We start from the raw sequence: 23,147 nt of genomic DNA, 5'->3' as shown, positions 1-23,147 counted from the left end.
TGAACCTTAGCTCATAGAAGTCTTCACATTAAGTCATCTGACTTGAAGAGTTCAAATGCCAGATATAGCACTTTCTTGTCATAAAATAGGATCAATGGTTACCTGGAGAAATACAGTAAAACCTCAGCAGTTTGCATGTAGGTAAGCAACACATTCCATAATTCATGCAGGAAATGAGCAGCCTCACCCATCTCTTCACCAAAGATTTAACAGCAAAGTGCTGCGATGAGGTCTTCTATCACTAAGTCTTCATTCATATTACAAAATATATTACAGGATATTTACTGATGTATTATGAGGTGTTATCAGGAATAATTAAAATTAAATTACACTTGTCAAATAAGTGAACAAAAGGATCTTTTGTGTAGCAAGGTTTTTTGGTGGGGGCTATTTGTATATGTTTGCAGACTTACTCATTCATAAACTTTGGCAATTTGCAACAGGTCACTCAGGTACTAATGGAAATTGTAGGCAAGACAAAAAGCAGCGTTTTGACAGTTTCAGGGTAATTTGTAAGAATTATTTTAAAGAGTTCTGAAACAGCTAAGTGTCAGAAATCTCAAGTAGATTAGAAAAAAAACATTAATCCTGTTTAAAAAACAAAAACAAAAAAGCCAACCTGCCTTTATTAGATAGCAAGAAATGCATAGATGACAGACAGACAGGTGCAGTAATGTGCAGCTGCTGCGCCAAAATGAAATGAAGGGTTTAAACCTTAAAACACAACAAAAGAAAGAAAATCCAAGTTAAATCTTAAAGCTTACTTAAGGCCTAATCCAAAGCCTACAGGAACCAGTAGGAGTCTTTCCACTGATTTCAATGGGCTTTTGATATGCTTCTTATGGCTCATTTCTGCTGAGCAACTCCTACAAGGTGCTCTGAATCCTCAAATCCAGGTTTGATCCTTCATGATGCTGAACACTCTCAACTCCCAGTTTAGGTTGAGGGGATCACTATGTTTTTTGTAGGCGTCTCAAAGTACTTTGCAAGATGGCACCGTCACTTTAAAGGTTTCACAGCCCGAAAGAACTAAGCACAGTTTCACGAGGCCCCACCAAAGCTTCAAAATCCTGGCCCACTCTATCACTCTCTCCGCCCACACTCCCTAACACCATCAAACTGAAAGCTTCATCTTCGCCTCAGCTGCACTGCATTGCTAAATCCTAGTGGGACATATGGTGAAAACAGATGGACACTAACTCACCAGTTGTTTTCGGATCATTCAACACGTCAGCATCCACCTCGTCCCCCTCAAAGTGGAGCTCCCTAGTGTCCAGGTTCTCTATTAAATTGCTCATGTCTGCTGCAACTTTCTCCAGCGCTGAGGTATTTACTCTTCTTTCACGGCTCAGTGACATCTTAAATGCTCGCTCACCAACAACACAGGGGGCTGTTCAAGGGAAGGGGTCAGCATTGTTATTGTGTCTGCAGCATCATACATGATAAGTTCAAGTGGATGCAAGGGAATCTATCTGTGGTTAAGGGCCTGGTGTGTGGAGACCCCTGGCTTCCACACTGTCTCTCTGGCAGCATAGCTCAAATGGACCTGTAACCTTAGATTCCTCCAATCTATCACAGCCTCTGGAATGCCCTCGACAGGCACGTTACAATATGCCTCCACCGTGGATACAGAGGAGGACAATTTCAACAGCGTAAGGAGGGCTCAGCGGAAAAGCGAATGCAGCTTCAGGCTGGAATGGTGAACTTCCCTTTGATTTCAATGGCAGCAGAAGTGGGGGTCCAGGACATTTCCATTAAAGATTATGTGTTTCCCATTTGAAATACTGATGTTTTAACTATGAGGGGCTTCACCAGGATTGGAGGTCACTTGGAATATGTCTACACAGAATCTGGGAGCAAGCCTCTCAGTCAGGTCAACAGATTCAAGCGACGGCTCTAAAACTGGCTGTGTAGCTTTTATGTTGCAGCTTGGGCTGGGGTTTGGGCACTCAAGCCTACGGAGCGGGGTGGGCTCCAGCCTGAGCTGCAATGTAAAAGCACTGCCTACTACACTGCAATCTTTAGAGCGCTAGGCAAGTCCCACTAGCATGAATCTGTTGACTCAGTCTGGGAGGCTCTCTCCCAGATGCAGTGTAGAGATACCCTTAGAAGCACTCTCTTGCTCTGATTTTAAATGGAAAGCAAACAGTGAACTTGCTCAGTCAGTGCATTAATGTGCAGCTAATTGTGTAATAAATCGTGCATGGGATAAAAAACACAAAGTACAACCTGTTGCCCTATCTGGTTCACTGACATTACCAGCTACAACTGCTTCATACATAGCTACATTTTCAAACTGATGCGGAACAGAGAAAGAAACATCCAAAGTCAGTGGAGGTTGTTACCTGCTTTTTCCTTTGTGATTAAAAGAACATATTAATTCCTTGTATTAAAGGATCTTCTATGGCCTCACTCTCCTAGTATCTGTGCACACGGCCAGCCTTAGGGGTGGGCCACCCAGGCAATCAGTGGTCAAGGGGGCACCATGCGGCCATGCAAAGGTGCACGCTGCTGGTGTAGTGTAAGAAGCTGCTTCCTGGGGAACTCCCAGATTTCTCCCTGCTTCCTCCCAGTGGAGGAACACTGGGGGGTTGGGGCAAGTGGTGACACACAGATACAGCTCCCCACCCCCCAGCATTCCTCTGTGCCCCCAAAGGGGATTGGGAGGGGGAGTGAGGAGCAACACCAAGTGCTCGATGCATACAGGTCACTTTCCCCACCTGGGCTGTGCTGTGAAGCGAGCATCAAAAGCTGCTGCTCTCTGCCCTCCCCTTATGCAGCCAGGGTGGGGAAAGTGACCTGGATGCAGGGATCCCTGACGTTGCTCCGCCCCAAACCCCCGACACCTAGGTGTGTGCGGAACAGCAACGTTCCAGGGGAGAGCGGGCAGCAATGCCAGCTGCTCCATGCATCCAGATCAGTTTCCCCACCTGGGCTCAGGAGAGGGGCAGTGGCTGGGAGTGCAGGAGGAGCAGGGGTGAAGGGGGTGCAAGGGCTGGGAGTGCAGGAGCTAGGGGAAAAGGGGGAGTGGGAGCCCACAGGGACGGGGGCAATGGGGGAGAGGTGCACCAAAATACAAGTTTGCCCAGGGCGCTATTTTCCCTAAGGCCGGTCCTGTCCGTGCACCTCACAATCTTTAATGTATTTATCTTCTCAACATCTCTGAGATGGGGCAGGGCAGTGCTGTTACCGCTGTTTTACAGATGAGGGAACCGAAGCACAAAGAGACTCTGAGTATGTCGATAAATCGACCCCTGAGCGCTCTCCCATCGACTCCTGTACTCCAGCTCGGCAAGAGATGCAGGCAGAGTCGACAGGAGCGGCAGCAGTTGACTCACCACAGTGAAGACACCACAGTAAGTCAATCTAAGTACGTCGACTTCAGCTACATTATTCACATAGCTGAATTGTGTAACTTAGATCGATCCTCCCTCCCCTTCACTCCCCAGCGTAGACCAGACTCAAGTGACTTGCCCAAGGTCATATAGGAAGGCAGTGATGGAGCAGAGACCCAAGTCACAATCTAGTGTCCTAGCCACTGGACTATTGTTCCTTTCTAAAGGGCTTGTTACATGTTAACACAGCACTTGAGTAAATCTCTTCATTGTTAATGAGCCTGCAGGAGGTTACACCTAGCACTCTTTATGTTAGTGGAAGAAGCAGGTGGCGAGCAAAGGAAAAACAGCATCAGGGTCAGGTCATTTACAACTAAGCAGCAGCATTTTACAAGACATTTCCTGCAATTATGACTACTCCCTACCTCCTTGTTCCCCTGTTAGTAATCTGAGTCAGTGGAAAATCTGGAGAAAATGAGACATGACACAAATCTAGTAAGATCTTACATCACTTTTCGTTGATCATGCATTTGGTTTGTTTTTTTAAGATTTCTTTCTTTCCTTACTGTCCAATCTGCAACCCTCATTAAGGTTCAGCAAAGCTTACCCACGTGAAAAGCTCATAGCTTCAGTTGGACTTCTTGTGCGAGTGCAGTTCAATATGATTAAAAGTTGCAGGATCAAATCCCTCGTCCTTAACCACAGTTATGTTTAACCCCAGACAATACCCTCCTACATACCAGTATAATAAGAGACCCATCAACGTTTGTATGACTCCATCATAAACATGCAGCTTGACAACTACACCGAAAAGGCTCAGTGACAGATTGTCAGCAGGCGTGAATCGAGTGGTTTTAAGTCAGTCAATGGAGCTAAGTCCATTTATACTAGCTGAGGATCTGACCCCCTTCAAAGAAATGATTTACAAGAGTCACATGTCATTTCTGCTGTTAAATTCTGTATGGAATTGTTTGCTTGGAAAAGGGGATTTGTAACTTTTGCAAATAATTCACTTCACCTTTTAAAACAATAATTCATGTGTTTAGACACTTTTAAAGAATATTTGTTACTGTCTTCAAATAAAGGTAATGCTATGTAATTCTAAAAAATAAAAGGATTGGTTGCGTCAGAAAGCAAATACCCATATTCTATTCAGGAAGAGCCAAGAAACATGGGGTCAGATTCTCCACTCAGTTACATTAGTGCAAATCCAGAATCAATTCAGTTTCATGTGTGTAATAAAAGCGCGAAATCAGGGTCAGGCCTAGCATATCAGTTCTTTGTGAATGATTTTTAAGCACGTTTGTGGTTCTGACACCTTCCAATCATCCGTCAAGCCCCTTATGTCACAGTGGCAAAGAGTCCTTGACTGGGCTAAAAGGGTTGACACTTCTGGCTAGTTGCAGACTCATTGAGGACTCTCATAGAATTGTCAGATGCCTTTCTGTAAACACACACACACACACAAATACTTCTCCGCCCCTTTTATCCAAGGAAAGGAAATAACAAGTATAGATTAAAATGCAAAACTACCAAACCATTTATTTTCATCCTCTATTCTACATCACTACAGAGCCTGGCCTTTAATACGAGTTCTGCGTTAACTTGAAGAACAATGCTACACTTTTCCTTGTCATGACCAGATGCAAAGGCAATTCACTTGTGCCCAGGAGATCTACATTTTGTCTCCTGGCTCCTTGCATGCCTCTGCTTAAGCATTTTGTATGGTATGTAAACCACAGTCACAGGAGCTTTCCTTTCAGCCCTGAGGACAGGTATGCCAGACTTTACAGACGCAGTTGACAGCCCTTTCAAACCAGCTGGAACGGTGTATTCGATTAAATTTCACCCTAGTGACTCCAGCGGAGTTTCACCATGTGTGTGTTTGATGACTGGCTCTATAGAATTGTAAAAATTCAAATGCTCCCAGATCAGAATATACAGTCCACTAGAAAACATGGGTCTCCCAGTGTGCTCACCTCGCCAGACCAATTACTGACATTCCAGAATAACACAGAGAAGTTTATAAGTGTGATTTCATATTGAATACAGGACCTGATACTGCACCGCTAACATCAGTAAGAGCTTTGCCTAGGCTGGCGGATCATACCTACAAGATAAGAATATATTTTATTTCTCGCCCCACCACCATTATACTGTGCAATTATTTTGCTAGGACATTGCCACTTCTAGCATATGCATACCATTAAGGGATGGCCACTAGCAGCATAATATTATGTATTTATTCTACCTGCATTTATATCTGGAAAGAAAATCGAATTTTCTTCAGTCTGAAAAGATGCGTTTTACCCTTCTAAGTTCAGCCCAATGAATCATGATGGCAACTGGGCTTGCAAAAGAGCAGGGTTTGCGTGGTAAAAGTTAATATAGGCACAAATAATGATTTTCCATCTTTATCACCTGCTGTGGCGATAAAGACTCGATGAGAAGAAATAGCAAACAAGCACCTTAAGAGATTATGTCAAGGATGAATATGTACAGGGCAGGTTCGGTATCGACCATAACGTCTTCGCCTTCCCTTTGTTCTTTATTGTGCCAGGCACAAGAGTTCTGCTTGTCAGATGAATTGACATAATAAGTTAATGGGTAAACTATTAACAACTGTATTGAGTCCAGTTATGATTGCAGCAGGCCTGTTTGCCAGTGGCTAACTTAGGGAAGAATTCTATTTTGGCTACATCTGCTTTCACAGTAGCAGCCGGATAGTACAAGTCAGCAGAGTGCAGCTGGCACAGGCAGCAATGGGGGTGATAGTTTGCTGCTGGTACGGAGAGACAATCCCCTGGACCAAAGGAGGTGCGGAGACGGAAGTATGGCTCCGTGAGCCACAATTCTCTCCCTGGGATGGGGCAGCCACTTGCATTCCTCAGTATAGGCCATGTCCCTGTGGCAAAAATCTAGCTCAAGAGCCATAAATGACCAGCTCAATTACTAACTATTCCGATGAAGTGGATATTCATCCACAAAAGCTCATGCTCCAAAACGTCTTTTAGTTTATAAGGTGCTACAGGATTCTTTGCTGCTTTTACAGATCCAGACTAACACGGCTACCCCTCTGATACCTATTCCCTATCTCCCCCTCCCACTTCACCCCCAATGTGACCTACTTAAGGGCTGACCAGAATGGCAGCTCCTGAGCACAGGGGCTGCTACTGAGCTGCTGCCGCGAGGAGCAACTTGCTGGAAAGGCAACAGGGAGGAGCGAGGAGCAAGCAAAGCCATGGCTTGCCTCTTCCCTACTACATGTCAACCATGAGAACTGGCTGTGGCTGGCCACGCAGAGGGAATAGCAAATTACTCCTCTCTGCCACAGACACACAAACGGCACAACCAGGGAGCCCTGAGAAGCACCCAGTCTCACTGAAGGGGCAGCATGCCTCCATACTGCCCTTTACAATGAGTGGGTCCAACAGGTCCAGCTTAGCTCACTAAAAGTTTCGCTAGAGAACAGTGGATTGGTTTGGCCTGGTTTCAAACACCTGAATATTGTTAGCGTGAAAGCTGACCACCACCTTGAATGTTATTGGGCTCATGTACGGCCCAGAGGCTAAAATCAGGGAGAAAAAAATCCATTGAAAGAACAAGGTGTGCAGTGGAGCAGAAATGAGGGTAGAGTGAAAAAAAAGAGGGGGGGGAGAGAGAGAGAGACTGTGAATACAGAATTAGAAAGGAGGGAGAGAAAAATTCTAGGGACAAAAGTAAACACTGTATATGTGGCATCCCAATGTGCCAGCCTAGTTTCTGGCAGAGCTTTTCTCTCCCTAATACATAGCTTGCTCCACCTGCGTCACGTTGCCTGTCTATCATAGAATGCGAGTACAAGCTTCCCTTCATCTAGCACAGGGGTAGGCAACCTATGGCACGCGTGCTCATTTTCAGTGGCAATCACACTGCCCGGATCCTGGCCACCGGTCCGGGGGGCTCTGCATTTTAATTTAATTTTAAATGAAGTTTCTTAAACATTTTAAAAACCTTATTTACTTTACATACAATTATAGTTTAGTTATATATTATAGACTTATACAAAGAGACCTTCTAGAAACGTTAAAATGTATTACTGGCACAAGAAACCTTAAATTAGAGTGAATAAATGAAGACTCGGCACACCATTTCTGAAAGGTTGCTGACTCCTGATCTAGCAAAACACAAATCTGAAATCCTGACTAACCCTTGAGGGCAGGGTTTAATTACAGGAAGAAAGGTCTGAACAAAAATTATCTTTATTAACCCTGAAAAGAGTGTGATAGGTTTGCAACATCTTAAACTAAGGGTTGCCAATCTTGCAGTTTTATCATAAGACTCATGAGAATTAGTGGGGGGTTTTAAACCCAAGCTCCTGGGGTCAGATCATCACATGAGACTCTCAGCTTTCATTAACATTAAAAGTTTCTAGTCTTTGTCTTTGCCCTGTAGGGGAAAAACTTGAAAATGTGACCCCTGAAGGTTCAAAAATCAGAAGGCAAATAAAAAGAGCTCAGATTTTTTTTTTATCTCATGATTTTCATTCTACCCTCATTTTGGAAGGCCTGGCTCATGATTTTTGAACACACAGGGTTGTAATAATGCAGACTACATGAGATTCACTCATCCCCAGTTTCTTCTGTCATATATAGTATTTTAGCTAATCCATGCCTTCACCGCTTTTAAACACTTATCAAAGACAATGCGATAACCTTAATTTAGAAAAAATTCAAGTTAGGAAGCTGGCTTCCAGCAGAAACAGCAATTTCCTGTTAATGCTTCCGAGCATATGATATTGTGCATGCACTCTCATCCTCACTGAGACAAGCACTCCCACAATCACTGTTGATTAGCCTCATTTCAGTTCTCCTGACTTTTCTCTCACCCTAGTGACCTTTCAGTGAGGTTTCTCAGAAAAATCCCCAGTTCCCATTCTTGGTTTTGTGTCGCAGCACACAGTACTTTGACAGGACACCGTGTTAAACTCTACTCATTCAATTCCTGTGTACAGTGTTGAGCAGACAGAAGCTGTGATTTTCAGTCTCAAATAAGAACAAGAGCTTAAGGGGGAAAGAAAATAACTGAACTATGCATTCCCTTTCTTCCAACCTGGTGCTCATGAGTTGCTGCTGAGTTAAGTCAGGAGCTCAAAAGGCCCCCAAAGTACATTGCCCTAAATAATCATTTGCTCTGCTTGTGATGAAACCTGCCTCTGTCTACATTCTTCCTAATTCTTCATCTTCCCTGTCTTGAAACTCTGGATCTGGGCTGCTGTCGCTTTCCGCAGCTCCCATTGGCCGGGAACAGTGACCTGTGGCCACTGGGAGCCATGGGCATCCATGCCTGCGGACGGTCAATATAAACAAACTGTCTTACGGCCCACCAGCGGATTACCCTAACTCTGCCCCCACTGACTTCAGAGATAAAAATCCCATCAATTTCAGTGAGGACAGAGACAAGCCAACATTGAGATCTTTAGAAAGCCTCATCCAGTCTCACTAAATGTGCTCAACACATATTTTGACAGGCCAGCATGCAGGTAGAGCTGTGCATGGAGACTCTTTTTAAAACCAGTCCCACTAGGTGCAAAACCAGCAGAAGCCAGGCCAGACTCCACAGAGATGCTACAACAAAGCTGGGATTTTTTTTATACCACAGAACAGTCCTCAAAACAGGAAGTCATTTATGTTGCAATGCGTTCCTCTCAGTCCAATAAAAACTAGACTTGATCTAAAACTAGAATATCAAAATCAAACAGCCATCCAATTCTGGATTCAGATTGGATCCTGGATCAAAATTTCATGACTAACACCCACCTCTATTCAAAATAAACATATTACAAAACTATTATTGAGAAGTAAAGCTCATGAGAAAATCTTCAGGAGCAGGAACTCAATATCTTGTTCCTGGTGGCTCATAGCTGCTGCCTTTTGGCTATATTGGGTTTGTATTATTGATTTCTATAGTTCTTTTTGTCAGAGACACTGATTGGCAAGCCATGAATCAGCTAGTTTGCATCAAGAGAATGCTTAAATATTGGCACCAGATATCCTATAGGACTCAATCAAATGAATTAGACTCAGAGTTGGTAGGGAGTTTATAGGCCAGATTCTGTTGTAAATCACAAGTAATTCCATTTAAGTTACTGCATATATTATTATTCATTATCTGTACTGGTAGCACTGAGGAGCCCTAGTCATGGACATAACACAATGCTGGTAGGTGCTGCACAAACACAGAACAAAAATAGTCCTCTGTTCCAAACAGCTTACAATCTAAGTATAAGACAAGACACAACAGATGGATGAAGGCAGATAGATGGGAGAATGCAATGATGGTCAACAAAATAGAAAGTGGTCTCAGCACACCAGTTGACTAAACCACCTCTGCGCTAGAAAAATTACCTTGTTACTGATAGTGAGTATTAGCAACAGGTGAGTTGAATGAGCGCTGAGCACCATTTATGTGCAAGTTTAGATAAGGACAAACCATGTTGAGCTCCATTCCAAAGAATGTGGTTAAAGCTTGAAGAGGGGTGGCTTCTGATGCTCTAGGTCAATATCTAGCTGAAACAGATTCTTTCATCTTGCACCTGCACAATTCTTAATCATTGATGCCACTCCTGGTGGCAATAAATGACTCACCTAAGAACTGTTTATGGACACGATTAAGTGTCTGTTACAAACTTGACTGCCCTCTATACTTGTGACTTCTTTCCTCATGTGTATTTTGCCCCATTAGTTCATTTCATTTATTTAGTCTCCTCTCTGTATTAAAGATTGATCATATTACATGCATTATCTCATCAGTGATTACTGAAGAGAAGTGAGAAATATGCCAGTTCTCCATTGCACTCAGCGCATTCCCCACACCTGAGACCTGTCTCAAAGTCATGCTGTTCCCTTTCGGATGGCTGGGTGTTGTTTTCATGCTTTGCAAAACATGAATGTTTATAGAAGAACACCTGATTCTGATCTTGCAACAATTTTACACAATGTTACTTCACTGGCTTCAGCTGTTACTCCAGATTTACACTGGTTCAAGTGAGATCAGAATACAGCACTAAAAGTCTGGACACATTTTAAATTATTGTTTTCTTAAGCCTATAATTTGCAAATAATGGGCCAGATTCCCAGCTGGCATCAATCATGGTATCTTCAGTGGAACTATGCCAATTTATGCCAGTGAGAACCTGGTCCTTTCACTTTAAGAATTGATTTATATGAAAGCAGATACATATGAAGAGAGTAATTGGTTCAAGGACCTAAAACCTTTAGTGAGTTCCATAAACTCTACGGATGCACTAAGCAACAGATTTTGCATTTGGATCTCTGTCAAATCATTCACCCAGACAGCTCTCTATTGGCTACACATCTAATTAAGTTCATAAAAATAAGCTATTATTTCCAAAGTCGACAGTAACTAATTTGCTAAACTGGCTCCAGAGCTGGCTTATTAAAAGCTGTATGTTTCCTCTTCAGAGATCCTCCAAGAGACTCATGCAGATCTGAGGCTAGCTGTTTTAGCAGAATACCAGCATATCGCCAGTTAATAATGGCTGCTGACTGGGGGGTGAGGACATGGGGGACACACAGAGTCCCTGGCAGGTGGCACAGAGGGAAACTGGGAAGGCACTCAGAATTTCTGCCATGTGCAGGGAATGGGGCAGCACACAGAACCTCTGGCAGAGGGGACTGGGACAACCTGGTACAGAGGATTGGGAATGCGCACGAAGGCCTGCCAAGGCAGGGGAGGAAAGCAAGGGGGATATTCAGAGCCTCTGGCAGGGGAGGCGGTGAGGAGAGTTGCAGGTAGTCCCTGAAACAGAGGGGAATGAGAAGTGGAGGAGCCCTGATCTGTGCTATTCACTTGGCCTACAGAAGCAACGAAGTGTGCAACCCTCTAGTTTAGTTGCATTTGGAATATTAAGATTTTCCTTGTCTATCATAAACAACAGCAAGTACCTTATAAAGCCATGGTGTGATTTTAATGATCTTAATGCTCACATGTACAAAGGAGAATGCTTCGCCACCAGCTCAAGTTTCATATGTCATTCAGCACTGTTCTGAGATGGGTGGACAGACAGATTGCCACCTGCCAAGTTGTATTTTCTGCATTAAATTTCAAGTGCTATGCAGTGAGTGACAGCACTAGAATCCAATCTGGCATTTGAATCCAACTGCATTTAAAGGATTTAAGGCATAATTGGACATACTACAATAGTTCCCATAACTCAGAAGAGACAAATTCAGCCCTGGGCTGCTGCCTTTGACTAGGCCAGGGGTCGGCAACCTATGGCACGCGTGCCAAAGACGGCATGTGAGCCAATTTTTAATGGCACACTGGAGCCTGCCGGGACTGCAGCATGCCGTTAAAATCCTGCCCAGCCCAGCGCGCTCTCCTTTACCCTCCACTTCCCCCGAGGGGGCAGGGAGCAGAAGCATAGCATAGCAAATGGCGCCACTCTCCCGGCACAGCAAGCCGTGGGGTCCGTGCTCCCGGGCCGAGTGCAGCAAGCTGCCGGCCCCTCCCCCGCCTTCTCCCCTCCCCTGGAGCCCTGCTGCTGCATGCAGCGCTCTGGGGGCTGGGGCTGCGCACTCCTGCGGGGCAGCATTTGGCTCCGCGGGGAGGCAAAAACGCTCCCCCGTCCCCTGGAGCCATGCCGCCCTGCGCGCTCCCGCGGGGCAGCATTTGGCTCTGCTGGGAGGCAGACACGCTCCCTGCTCAACTGGAGCCATGCTGCCGCCGCACGCAGCACTCTGAGGGCCGGGGCTGTGGTCTCCCGCGGGGCAGCGTGTCTGGCTCTGTGTGGAGCCTCAAGGTAAAGGGCCCACGGCTGGGGGCGGTTGGATAAGGGGGGGGGCAGTTAGGGGACAGGGAGTAAGGTGGGTTGGATAAGGGGAGTGGGATCCGGGGAGGGCCTAGAGGCGGGGGGGGGGTGGGTGGGGGATGGGGGGCCCGGGGGTTGGGGGGGGGGCAGGGGGAATAGGGGTCAGGGCAGTCAGGGGACTGGGAGCAAGGAGGGTCCTGGGGAAGTAGGGGAAGTCCTGTAAGGGGGTGGTCTCAGGGGACAAGGAGCCGGGGGTGGGTTGTAGTGAGTTCTGGTTGGGAGTTCTCCGGGTCCCTGTCAGGCAGGCAGGGGTGTGGAAGCAGTCAGGGTGTTGGGGCAGGCAAGGGAGTAGTGGGGGGGGTTGGATGGGTCGGGGAGTTCTGAAGGGGGTCCTGTCAGGACGGAGTAGGAGTGGTTGAGTTGGGAGTTCTGGGGATCTCGTAGGCAGGGGTGGGATGGGCCTGGCAGTGGGCGGGGGGGTGGAATGAGGGTCTGGCTCAGGGGACAGGGGTGTTGGATAGGTGGTCGCCGGGGAGACTACTGGGGACACCGTGAGGGTCGGGGCAGTCAGGGGACAGGTAGGAGGTAGAGTCCAGTCTGGGGATAAGGAACAGGGAGGCTTAGATAGGGGGTGGGGTTCCAGGAGGGGGTAGTCAGGGGAAAAGGAGCAGCAGGGTTGAGAGTTTTTAGGGGGGCAGTCACCCAGCACTCTCCCCTGAGCCCTGACCCCCGACTCCCCCCACACACAGCATGCCCTTTACCCTGAGCCCCGCATCCCCCACAGGCCCCTGCCCTGAGCCCTGTACCTTCCTCATACATACCCAGCCCTCTGCTTGAGTCCTTCATCTCCCCCCACCCGCAACCCTAGTCCTGACTCTGGCACCCCCACCCATACCCAGCACCCCCTCTTCCCTGACACCTACACCCCCTCACATACCCAGCCCCCAGCTCTGACTCCAGCTCTCTGCCCCCAGCCCTCTGGGTCCTGGCCGCCAGCCCCGCTCAACCCACTGCTGGTCTGGGATTCTGGCTGACGGACCCTTGCCAGCGGGGGTCCCGGCTGTGGGCCCTGCTCAGCCCGCTGCCGGCCTAGGTGAACAGAACCCCAGACCAGCAGCGGGCTGAGCGGGCCGGCAGCGTAAGATCAACATTTTAATTTCATTTTAAATGAAGCTTCTTAAACATTTTGAAAACCCTGTTTATTTTACAATACAAAACTAGTTTAGTCATATAATATATAGACTTATAGAGAGAGACCTTCTAAAAAATGTTAAAATGTATTACTGCCATGCGAAATCTTAAATTAGAGTGAATAAATGAAGACTCGGCACACCACTTCTGAAAGGTTGCCGACCCCTGGACTAGGCTGTACCTGCTTACACCAGGGCTGAATTTGGCACTAGATATCAAGCTCAGCTCTTTATGAAGGGTAGTCTACCAAGACAACTCAATTGCCCTCTTCCCACCCTTGCATGCTTATTCCACACACCCCCTACACACACTTGTGCAGGTACTCGCTCCCTGCACACAAACCAACAATGAAAATAACCCATGCAGAAGAGTAAGGAGGAGCCTTGCCCACGTGATCCTCTGTTTGAGCAATTGAGCTCCAGTTATTCTGCTGGCTATCACATTGACCTGACCTGGTGATATTCTTTTTCCTTCTTCACCCTGTTGATTTTGTTAACCTTCCTATATGAAGAAACAGGAACCCCAACTCTTGTAAATTACATTTTCCCAGACTGCTACACCCTGGCATAAGTAAATACCATATTCATTGTGCTTCTCCTTCACATGACCTTGATGAACTTATGCTTTCAGAGATACACCAAAGACAGTGAGTTACGATTATGATAAATGTATTCAATTTTCTTGACTTCCTTCCTATTATTGCAGACACACCGTTCGTTCTAAAGCCCTTTGTAACAAAAGAGAGAATACAGCTGAGTCCATTACGTAGTACGAAATCTACTTCAGTTCTGGAAAAAACTAGCTCTCTGGTCAACTCGTTTAACAAATTGCTACATTCACCATCATCCTACTTATGACTGATACTCCAGAGTCTTTCAAACTTCCTCTCTGTATGGCTTTTTTCAGCTCTACTGTTTACATAAAGTTTGCAACTTACTAGCAATAAATTATATCTTAATGTGAGGCCATAACTTTCAATTTTCATTCATTTTATTTGTATAGTAATAATTCCTAGAGGACACAGTTTGGACTCCACTCTGCTCAGCACTATATACACACACAATGAAAAAATAGTCTTTGCCCCCAGAAGCCTACAATCTAAGTAAATAATACGAAACAACAGTGGATACAAACACACACAGATGCTATTTTGCATTCTCACATCACATGCTCCCCCTCGGCCATGTCCAATAATGATAACCGGCCAGTCCTGGAGCTCATGCCAAATATAATTATGGGCCAAGGACTTTACCCCTCTCTGCCTGGAACGCCCACTGATTTCACTGGCAGTTCCTGAGATGGATCAATGGTAGTGTAAAGTCCTGTGAATCACTGCATTTTGCCCTTTCTCTAGCAAATTCAAGTTATAGGTGCCCTCCTGTAGCCAAACCAAATGCCCGAAAACTTATTCACCAACTTGGGTCCTACATGCAGCAGCTCCTGCACCACCAGGCTAGGTATGTGCTCCTTTCAACTGGGAATCCGGATGCTAAACTGGTGTTTTGCCTCCCAAGCTGTCCCTAAATTGGAATTTGAGATGTGAGCCTCCAACCCTTACATAAGTAGTCCCTGTTCAAGGGAGTACTCCCACTGCCTTTAAGGAGACTGCTCGTAAGATTAGGGGCTGCTTGTGTCAGCGAGGGTGGCAGAATTGGGGAATGTGATCTGTTTCGGGAAATACTAGAAGACGTGCATAAAAGGAATTGCAAACTGGGTTCATGTAGCAAAACAGCTGTCCTGTAGGCTTTTGCATAGCCTTCTGGGGCCCTCAGAAATATATTCATTGTACAGGCATTTTGAGGCTCCATAGGTTTACATTAGAAATTACAAACTGTTGACAAGAACAGGCACTTATGGACTTATTAACTGGAGCCATGGCACTGAAGTAGTTAATATCAAAAAGGGAGGGGAAGGGAAAATGGGTATTAAGAGAGAGAAAGGAACTAGGATGCATTTTCTGAATTAAAGATGAACAGACCATTATAAAACTTAAACGGTTAGATTCCAATTTCAGTTACATTGGTGTAAATCCAGAATGATCGCATTAGCTTCAGATCTGCACCTGATCAACTGAGATCAGAAACTGGCCTAATTAATGGTAATCATGTTCAATATAAAGAAAGAACTGGCAGAATAGGTGTCTGTTTCTTAATTAAATAAAACTAAACACCAGCAGACTTATGCAAAGTACCATGCAATACACTGATTGACATTGCTAGCAGAAATCTTTTCAGGATTCCTTAAAACAAAACATAGATTATTATATCGTCAAGGAAACCAGAGCATCATAAATACTGCCAATGTACTTAAATGTATAATCCATCAGCCCTGTTGCCACATTGTTACCTACACACTTCCAATAATATAACAACAGATTAAATATTATTTCTTGTCAGTTATTGTGCCCATTTGGAGTATTACTGCTCAGCAGGCTTTCAACGGACAATTTTGGCAAAAACACAAGAAATACTTGGGGGCAGGGGGAAACAAAATATATTAGGGCTCAGACACTACGTCGTTTCCTCCTTTTCCCACTGAAGAATATGGCTAAATTGTCACAATCTCATTAAAAACTCAGCAGGATCAGGCCCAATCTCAGGAATTTCTTTCTCAGTAAACATTTCAAAGTGGCCATGGACCATATGTTATACTGTAAGGGTCCGATACCAAAACTCATGAAAGTCAGTGGGAATCTTTCCATTGACTATAATGGACTTAGGATCTGATCCTTAGAGCACTGATTTTTGATATATAATAAATTAAATATTCTTTTCAAACGCATGTGTTTCATAGAATTTCATATTTTCAGACTTTATAGTCTTTTAAAGCCTAGTCCAGCAATCTTTACCATACAAGGATTGCAAGATCACGCACTCAGAAAACTGATAAAGACCAGAGACAAATTTCTGCATGACAAGTATGAGTGTTACATACTGCTCCAGGATAGCATTCTCTAGTTTAGATTATTTCCACGGCCCTTTAAGCATGACAGACAGGTAACAGTTGCAATTCACTTGGCAGATCTGAGTGCTGACATGTTAAGTGTCTCTGATTGAGCATTCAAGAAAATACCAAACAATGCATGTTTTGCATTCTTTATAGAAACATGCCAAAGGAACCATGTAACTATATTTTCCTGAAAGACTTCAACGTTGAATAAAGAGAGCACATTTGTACAAAATAAAATGATTCTACGAGCTATTTATTTTCTTGTGTACCAGAATAATAATAAAGCTCAGTCTCTCTCAACTCAAATATCCCCGTTTCACTTGTACAGTGAGATCACTTGACATCACAATGTGTTGTCATGGAAATGACTAGGCTATCACAAGTTATTTATACCCTGTCAGAAGTGTGCATTATTATCACCACCACATTGGGTCCACAGGCCTCAATCAGAAATGGGCCCAACTTGTACTAAGTAATAGGTAGCAGACAATCACTGCCCCAAGGTGTTTACAGTGTAATTTGAGACGAGGTGCAGCAACTGAGAGCACTAAAAAGTCGACTCGATTTCACAAAGGAAGAAAAAAAGGCTGAGAAACAAATATGTTTGTGTGACTCAGAGTAACACTCAAAAATGGTATCATTTCAAAGACCTTGGAGAGGTATCTGGAGAGCAAGTCTAAGGTGTCTGATCCTTTACACATTAGTAATGTTTCTAGGTTAAAGGATTGAGAAATATAAAGGTACTTCACCAATGGAGTTTGTAGCATGAAAGCATGAGACTGGCTCAAGGTACATTACTGCATGAAACAGAGGCCAGGAAAAGTAAGTAGAAGGTGAATCATCCATCTGCACGGGTTTGGACAAGGAAATTGAGCAATAGTGCCATTTGTTTCCCTGCACTGCATGCTGGTTTGTGATAAAGATCTGTCTTCTCCTTCTGTCTCCCAGTCACTTCCTTTATTTGTGTATCCAGAAACATTAGGTACAAACAAGGGCCTTTGGGCACTACTGTAATAGACGTAATAATGCATTACTCCTATGTTATTTTATGACTTTGCCCTGTCCTTAACCTCAAGACAAGTAAATTTTGGTTCAAACACAATGTCCAGGGTGGTGGAGTCCTTCCCTGCTTTTGCCCATGCGGATGATGGAGTTATTTTGTATATAACAAGCTTTTGTTCTTCTAGGTATAAACGATTCATCTTTCTGCCTGCATCTCCACCTTTCTCCTCCTTTCGGGAGAAGTAGAAATATTCACAGATTGTTTAGAGGCTTTCTGTTCTCATGCATCCACCAAACATAAACACACATGCACAAGGACAAACTCACAGAAGTCACTTTCCACTCCTGTTTAGACAGATGGTTTTCTCAGAGATTAGAGCGCCTCTGAAAAATGCTAGAGTGGGCGAATTGTCTGACAAATGAAAAACAGGTTTGGGCTTTGATTATCTAATCTTCCATTTATATTGCTTATTGACTTTAATGATCTAGAAAGCATCTGCGGGCAGCATGTTCTTGAGATGAGTGATATGTCTGAGCCAGGTTTGACTTAGATATGATCCCGACGCTACAGGGAACCCCTGGGATAGTACCATTGAACAATGTACAGATCCAGTGTTCCCAGCTCTCATGATTTCATAGCAAGTCTTACGATAGTTGGTGGTATCAGCTCCTGGAATCATGTGATTAGGTGAGAATCTCAGCTTTCATTATAAAAAAAACAAAAAAAAAAACAAAAAAGTTCTAGGTCCTAATGGCTGCAGAGAAAGCTTGAAAGTGTGAACCCTAAAGGGTCCTATCCCAGAAGGCAAATAAGAAGAACTCCATATTTTTCATTATTTTTTTAAATCTCAATCTCATAATTACTTTTTGACGGGGCGGTTAACTCATAATTTTTGAACTACTAAGGCAGTACTTGGTAATACTAAGATCACAGATAGGCATCTGTTCCTGTGCAAACGCATGTTTATATATTACCAACAGGCAGTGTTGCTGCACAGCCTTCAGCACAGAAGGTACGGGGCTGTGGGAGGAAGGAGAGAAATGTGCTTGCCCTCCTCCTCTCACTCACTGGTTCTCTTGTTGCTACTGCTTCCCCACTCAATGCAGCATAGCAGCTCGCCTGAGCAGAGGGAGGAAGGAAGCCCAGAGAATGTTCGAGGTGGATGAGGAGCAGAAGCAGAGGATACACTCAGAACCCTCTTCAACTGTAAAGCTTTCCAGGGCAGCGTATGTCTTTTTTCCTGCCTTGCCTAGCCTAGTGTTGCACTTAATAAAAAATAACCACAGGCCAAAGCCTGCTGTCTTTACTCCGTGTCCACTCAATCCTTTCTTGGTAAACTCTCGATGATGTCAACAGCAGTTTGCCCAAGCAAGTAAAAACTGTAAAAATCAGTGAACCTGACTGCCCCTTCCTGCAAAGAAGCACTCAGGAGGGGGAAAGGAAGAAAAATCTCCACAAGGCCTCTTGCCGGGTTTTCAGCCAATTGTCAGAGGGGCCTACCCACAATTCTAGCAGCTTCACATGGATCCCAGGAGCTCAGCAGGAAGCCAGGGCTATCCAGATCTAGACTCTTTTTAGAGGGCAAAGGAGAAGCTGAGGGAAATGCTGGCGGGGACTGCAGCTGACTGGGACTAACTTTCTCAGACAACCTCACAGTTCTGCAAAGCCACTTTCCCAGCCCATTTACAAGTAAATAGAAAGGGGCTGGCGGTGTGTGAGGACAGTAACTCCGCACTTAAACTCATCCCAGGTAACGCTGTTTTGTTGTTACGTTGCTGATCAGTTACGGAACAAGCTCGTTTAAAGTTGTGCAATGCTCCCTTCTAACTTCGTTTGGCAGCCGCCTGCTTTGTCCACCGCTTGCAGGAAGAGCAGCCCATTGCAGCTAGCTGGTGGGGACTTGGAACCAGGGTGGACCGGCAGCCCCGCTATCAGCTCCCCACTCCCCTAAGTTCCCTGTGCAGCAGCTGCCCAGCAGGCTATCAATTGCTGGCAGTTCAGCTGTCCCTCCCCACACTGCCCTGTGCTGCTCCTGCCCTCTGCCTTGGAGCTCCTCCCCGAGACTCCTGCTTGTTGTGCGGGGAGGAGGGGAGGAAGAGGGGGCCTGTCAGGGTGTCCCCCTCCTCCCTGCTCCTGCACCCCGCTTACCCCATCTTCCATAGACCAGGGGGAGGGGGACACATGACAGGGCTCAGGACGGAGGGAGCTTGCTCGCAGCAGCTGCGGTTTCAGCAAGCTGATCTAATTAACAAGGCAGTGTACTTAAGAGTAGGGTCAGCTACTTAAAGGGGAAATGTGCATCTCTCTCTGTCACACACACACGGAGTGTGTCTCGGTCTCCGTCTGCAATGCTGTCTCCCCTCCCTCCATTCCTGCTGCCTTGAAGAGTGAGAGAGTTAACCGTTGAGGGCTCAGCCAATTGCTAGTTCATCATTTAGCAGTAAGGCATTCCCTAGGAAATATCCCACCCTCTGATTCCTCCACCTCAACTAAGCTTCACAATCATCATCACTGTGTACCAGTATTAAATTGTTTATTAAAAACTTATACTGTGTGTGTGTGTGTATATGAGAGAGTGAGAGTGAGTGAGTGCCTTTTGTCTGGTGAAAACTTTTTTTCCCCTGGAACCTAGCCCCCTCATTTACATTAATTCTTATGGGGAAATTGGATTCGCTTAATATCATGTCACTTAAAGTAGCATTTTTGAGGAACATAACTACAACATTAAGTGAGGAGTTACTGTATTGTGATTGTATACCTGCTGGTGACACCTGTTCTTATTAATGAAACCAAAGTCCACGATAACAGAAAAGAGGACAAACAAGTTTCCTGGAAATATCATGCAGCTGTCAACGTTAGGCCATCTATTTCTCTTGTACTAAACAAAATCAAGCTCATTTTGCTTACACAGCATCAAATAAGTAAACAGAAGAATTGGTCTCCAAGTGAGGCTTTGGGTCATTCTCTCATGACTTACGGTGAACTTATGATGGACAAACCAGAAACATTTATCTGACACATCCTTCTCTCTATGCCCTGCCCTCCAGAGAAAACTGAACCAGACCTGAACTCCCTTCAGGTTCTGTAAAAATAAAAACCTGACCAACAAAGGTTTTGTAAAAACCTAAACCAAAATGTGACTTACTCTGTGCAACACTAGCCAACATGCAAGAGCATCCTGATGGCTCAGGAGTGAGTCATGTTCAACCCCTCAGGCTGTTTCCACAGAACAGGACTTGTGAGGGCAAAGTAATAAAGAGAGGAAAATGTAAAAAAATGGTCAGTAAAAAAAGAGCCGCAAAATAGGAAAGTGAGACCACTCAAACACTAACATTACATAGTCCAGGAAAAACACACCCAGGGAGGAAATCAGACCATTTTGTTTAGCAATGTCACATACCTGCCATTCAGTTTTAGGACCACCACATTTACACTTAGCCCAACTCTCAGGCAAACAACAAGTGTGCTCTCAACTTGGTGAGCAAATCTGTGTTAGTTAACTCAGGATAAAATAGCATTGAAGACATGGCCATTTGGCTTTAACTCAGATTAACAATACAAATTCAATGCCACATTCCCCTAAAGCAGGGGTAGGCACGTGAGCTGATTTTCAGTAGCACTCACACTGCTTGGGTCCCGGCCACCAGTCTAGGGGGCTCTGCATTTAAATTTAATTTTAAATCATAGAATATTAGGGTTGGAAGGGACCTCAGGAGATCATCTAGTGTCCAACCCCCTGCTCAAAGCAGGACAAATCCCCAGACAGATTTTTTTTTTTTTTAACTCCAGTTCCCTAAATGGCCCCCCTCAAGAACTGAATTCATAATCCTGGGTTTAGCAGGCCAATGCTCAAACCACTGAGCTATCCCTCCCCATGATGTGTCTTAAACATTTTAAAAACCTTATTTACTTCACATACAATAGTTTAGTTATATATTACAGACCAGAGGTCGGCAACCTTTCAGAAGTGGTGTGCCGAATCTTCATTTATTCACTCTCATTTAAGGTTTCGCGTGTCAGTAATACATTTTAACGTTTTTAGAAGATCTCTTTCTATAAGTCTATAATATATAACTAAACTATTGTTGTATGTAAAGTAAATAAGGTTTTTAAAATGTTTAAGAAGCTTCATTTAAAATTAAATTAAAATGCAAAGTCCTGGAACTGGTGCAGGACCGGCAGTGTGAGTGGCCAAGAACAATCAGCTTGCGTACTGCCTTTGGCACGCAACCATGGTATGCCTACCCTGTTTGACTTTAGAAAAGAGCGCTTTAAAAACATTACAAATGCATTACTGGCACCAAACTTAAATTACCCTGAATAACTGAAGACATCGCACAACATCTGAATGGTTGACCGATCCTGCGCCTAAAGGCTAAACTCAAGCTGCTAACCTGAGCTAAAGGTAAGTTGTCATTCTCACTGCTGTTTATGGATTATTAACAAGAATAGAAACCACTTGTAAGGGTGGTCTTCACATTAAAAAAAAAGGTGTGGTTTTACTGAAACATGCTATCTTGATGTAAAAAACACACCATTTTGCAAATGAAGACAGCATAATAGGCCCAGAGACAAGGATGAAAAGTATAAATATTGCAATGTTTGGGCTCAAGTGGGCTATTTTGGAAAGGGATGTATTCCAGCCTCATCTCATTTTATGCAGAGAAATACTTTCTCAGACATTGAATATATACGGCTTTGATTTATTCAACTAAGAAAGTCTCGCATACGTAAAAATCTATGCAAAACCAGCAAAATGCATACTTGGCGCTGAATTCCAGGCAGAGCTAATTATGCATAATTGATCAATGAATTGGTTTGCAAAGAGGGACATGAGGGAAATCCTGCGTGACAGGAGAATATTCTACGACATGCAGAGATGAACTGCACATCAGACTCATTTGAGGTGAGACATTGGTTTCCTTTTGCAAAGAAGGAAGACATGCTGACAAGATTAAGAGATAATCTTAACACAAAGAAGGCCGTACTGGGCCGACCAGTGTGGTTCATCCAGCCCGCTCCCTGTCTAACTGACAGTGGCAATGCAGGTGGCCAGAGGAGTGCACCTACAAGGTAATGATCAGTGATCTCTCTCGCCATCCATCTCCACCCCTGAAGAGCTAGGGACACCATTCTACGCCATCCTGGCTAATTGCCATTTAATGGACTTAGCCCATGATTTTTCCAGTTTCTCTTTTAACATTGTTATATCCCAGCCTTCCAACCCTCAGCAAGGCAGTTCCAAGCCTGACGGTGCGACTGTTGAAGAGAACTCCTTTTATTTGTTTAAACTGCTGACCATTATTTCATTTGGTGGCCCCTAGTTCTTATATTATGGGAAAAGTAAACAACTTTTCTTCCTATTCACTTTTCCCACATCACTCCATGATTTTATATACCTCTATAATATCCCCCTAGTCTCCCTCTTTTCAGCTAAAAGCTCCTTAGCCTTATATCTTTCCTATGGGACCGTTCCACCCCTAATCATTTTAGTTCCTTTCTGAACTTTTCTAAAGCCAGCCATATCTTTTAGGTGGGAGACACTCGTACACGTATTAAGATGTGGCGTCTCAATGGATTTATATACAGCGGCTAAATTTTCTGTTTATTCTCTGTCCCTTTGTAATGATTCCTACCAGCTTTGCTTTTGACTGCCATGCAACTGCGATGTGTTCAGAGATTATGATACGATTTTTTTCTATGTTGTAGCTAAATTGCCATCATATTGAGTAAGTTGGGGTTATTTTTCCATAGGCATTACTTTAGATTTATCCACATTAAATTTCATTTGCCATTTTGTTCTCAATCACTTAGTTTTGTGAGATCTTTTTGAAATTCTTCACAGTCTGCTTTGGTC

At 44.4% G+C, this 23,147-nt stretch overlaps 1 protein-coding gene across 4 annotated transcripts in view; it reads right to left on the bottom strand.

Moving 5' to 3' along the window:
- Nucleotides 1-23,147, bottom strand: part of PLD1 (phospholipase D1) — a 129,962-nt gene that overhangs the window by 75,472 nt on the left and 31,343 nt on the right. For all 4 annotated transcript variants that reach the window (XM_032783671.2, XM_032783674.1, XM_032783670.1 and 1 more), the window contains one exon: nucleotides 1,205-1,390. In XM_032783671.2, the coding sequence (XP_032639562.1) occupies nucleotides 1,205-1,358 (154 nt within the window). In that variant the 5' untranslated portion in view covers nucleotides 1,359-1,390. The remainder of the gene's footprint in view (nucleotides 1-1,204; nucleotides 1,391-23,147) is intronic.

The sequence above is a fragment of the Chelonoidis abingdonii genome, chromosome 8 (genome assembly GCF_003597395.2).
Source record: "Chelonoidis abingdonii isolate Lonesome George chromosome 8, CheloAbing_2.0, whole genome shotgun sequence".
NCBI classification, from domain to species: domain Eukaryota; kingdom Metazoa; phylum Chordata; order Testudines; family Testudinidae; genus Chelonoidis; species Chelonoidis abingdonii.
This window is presented reverse-complemented; position numbering and strand designations above follow the sequence as displayed.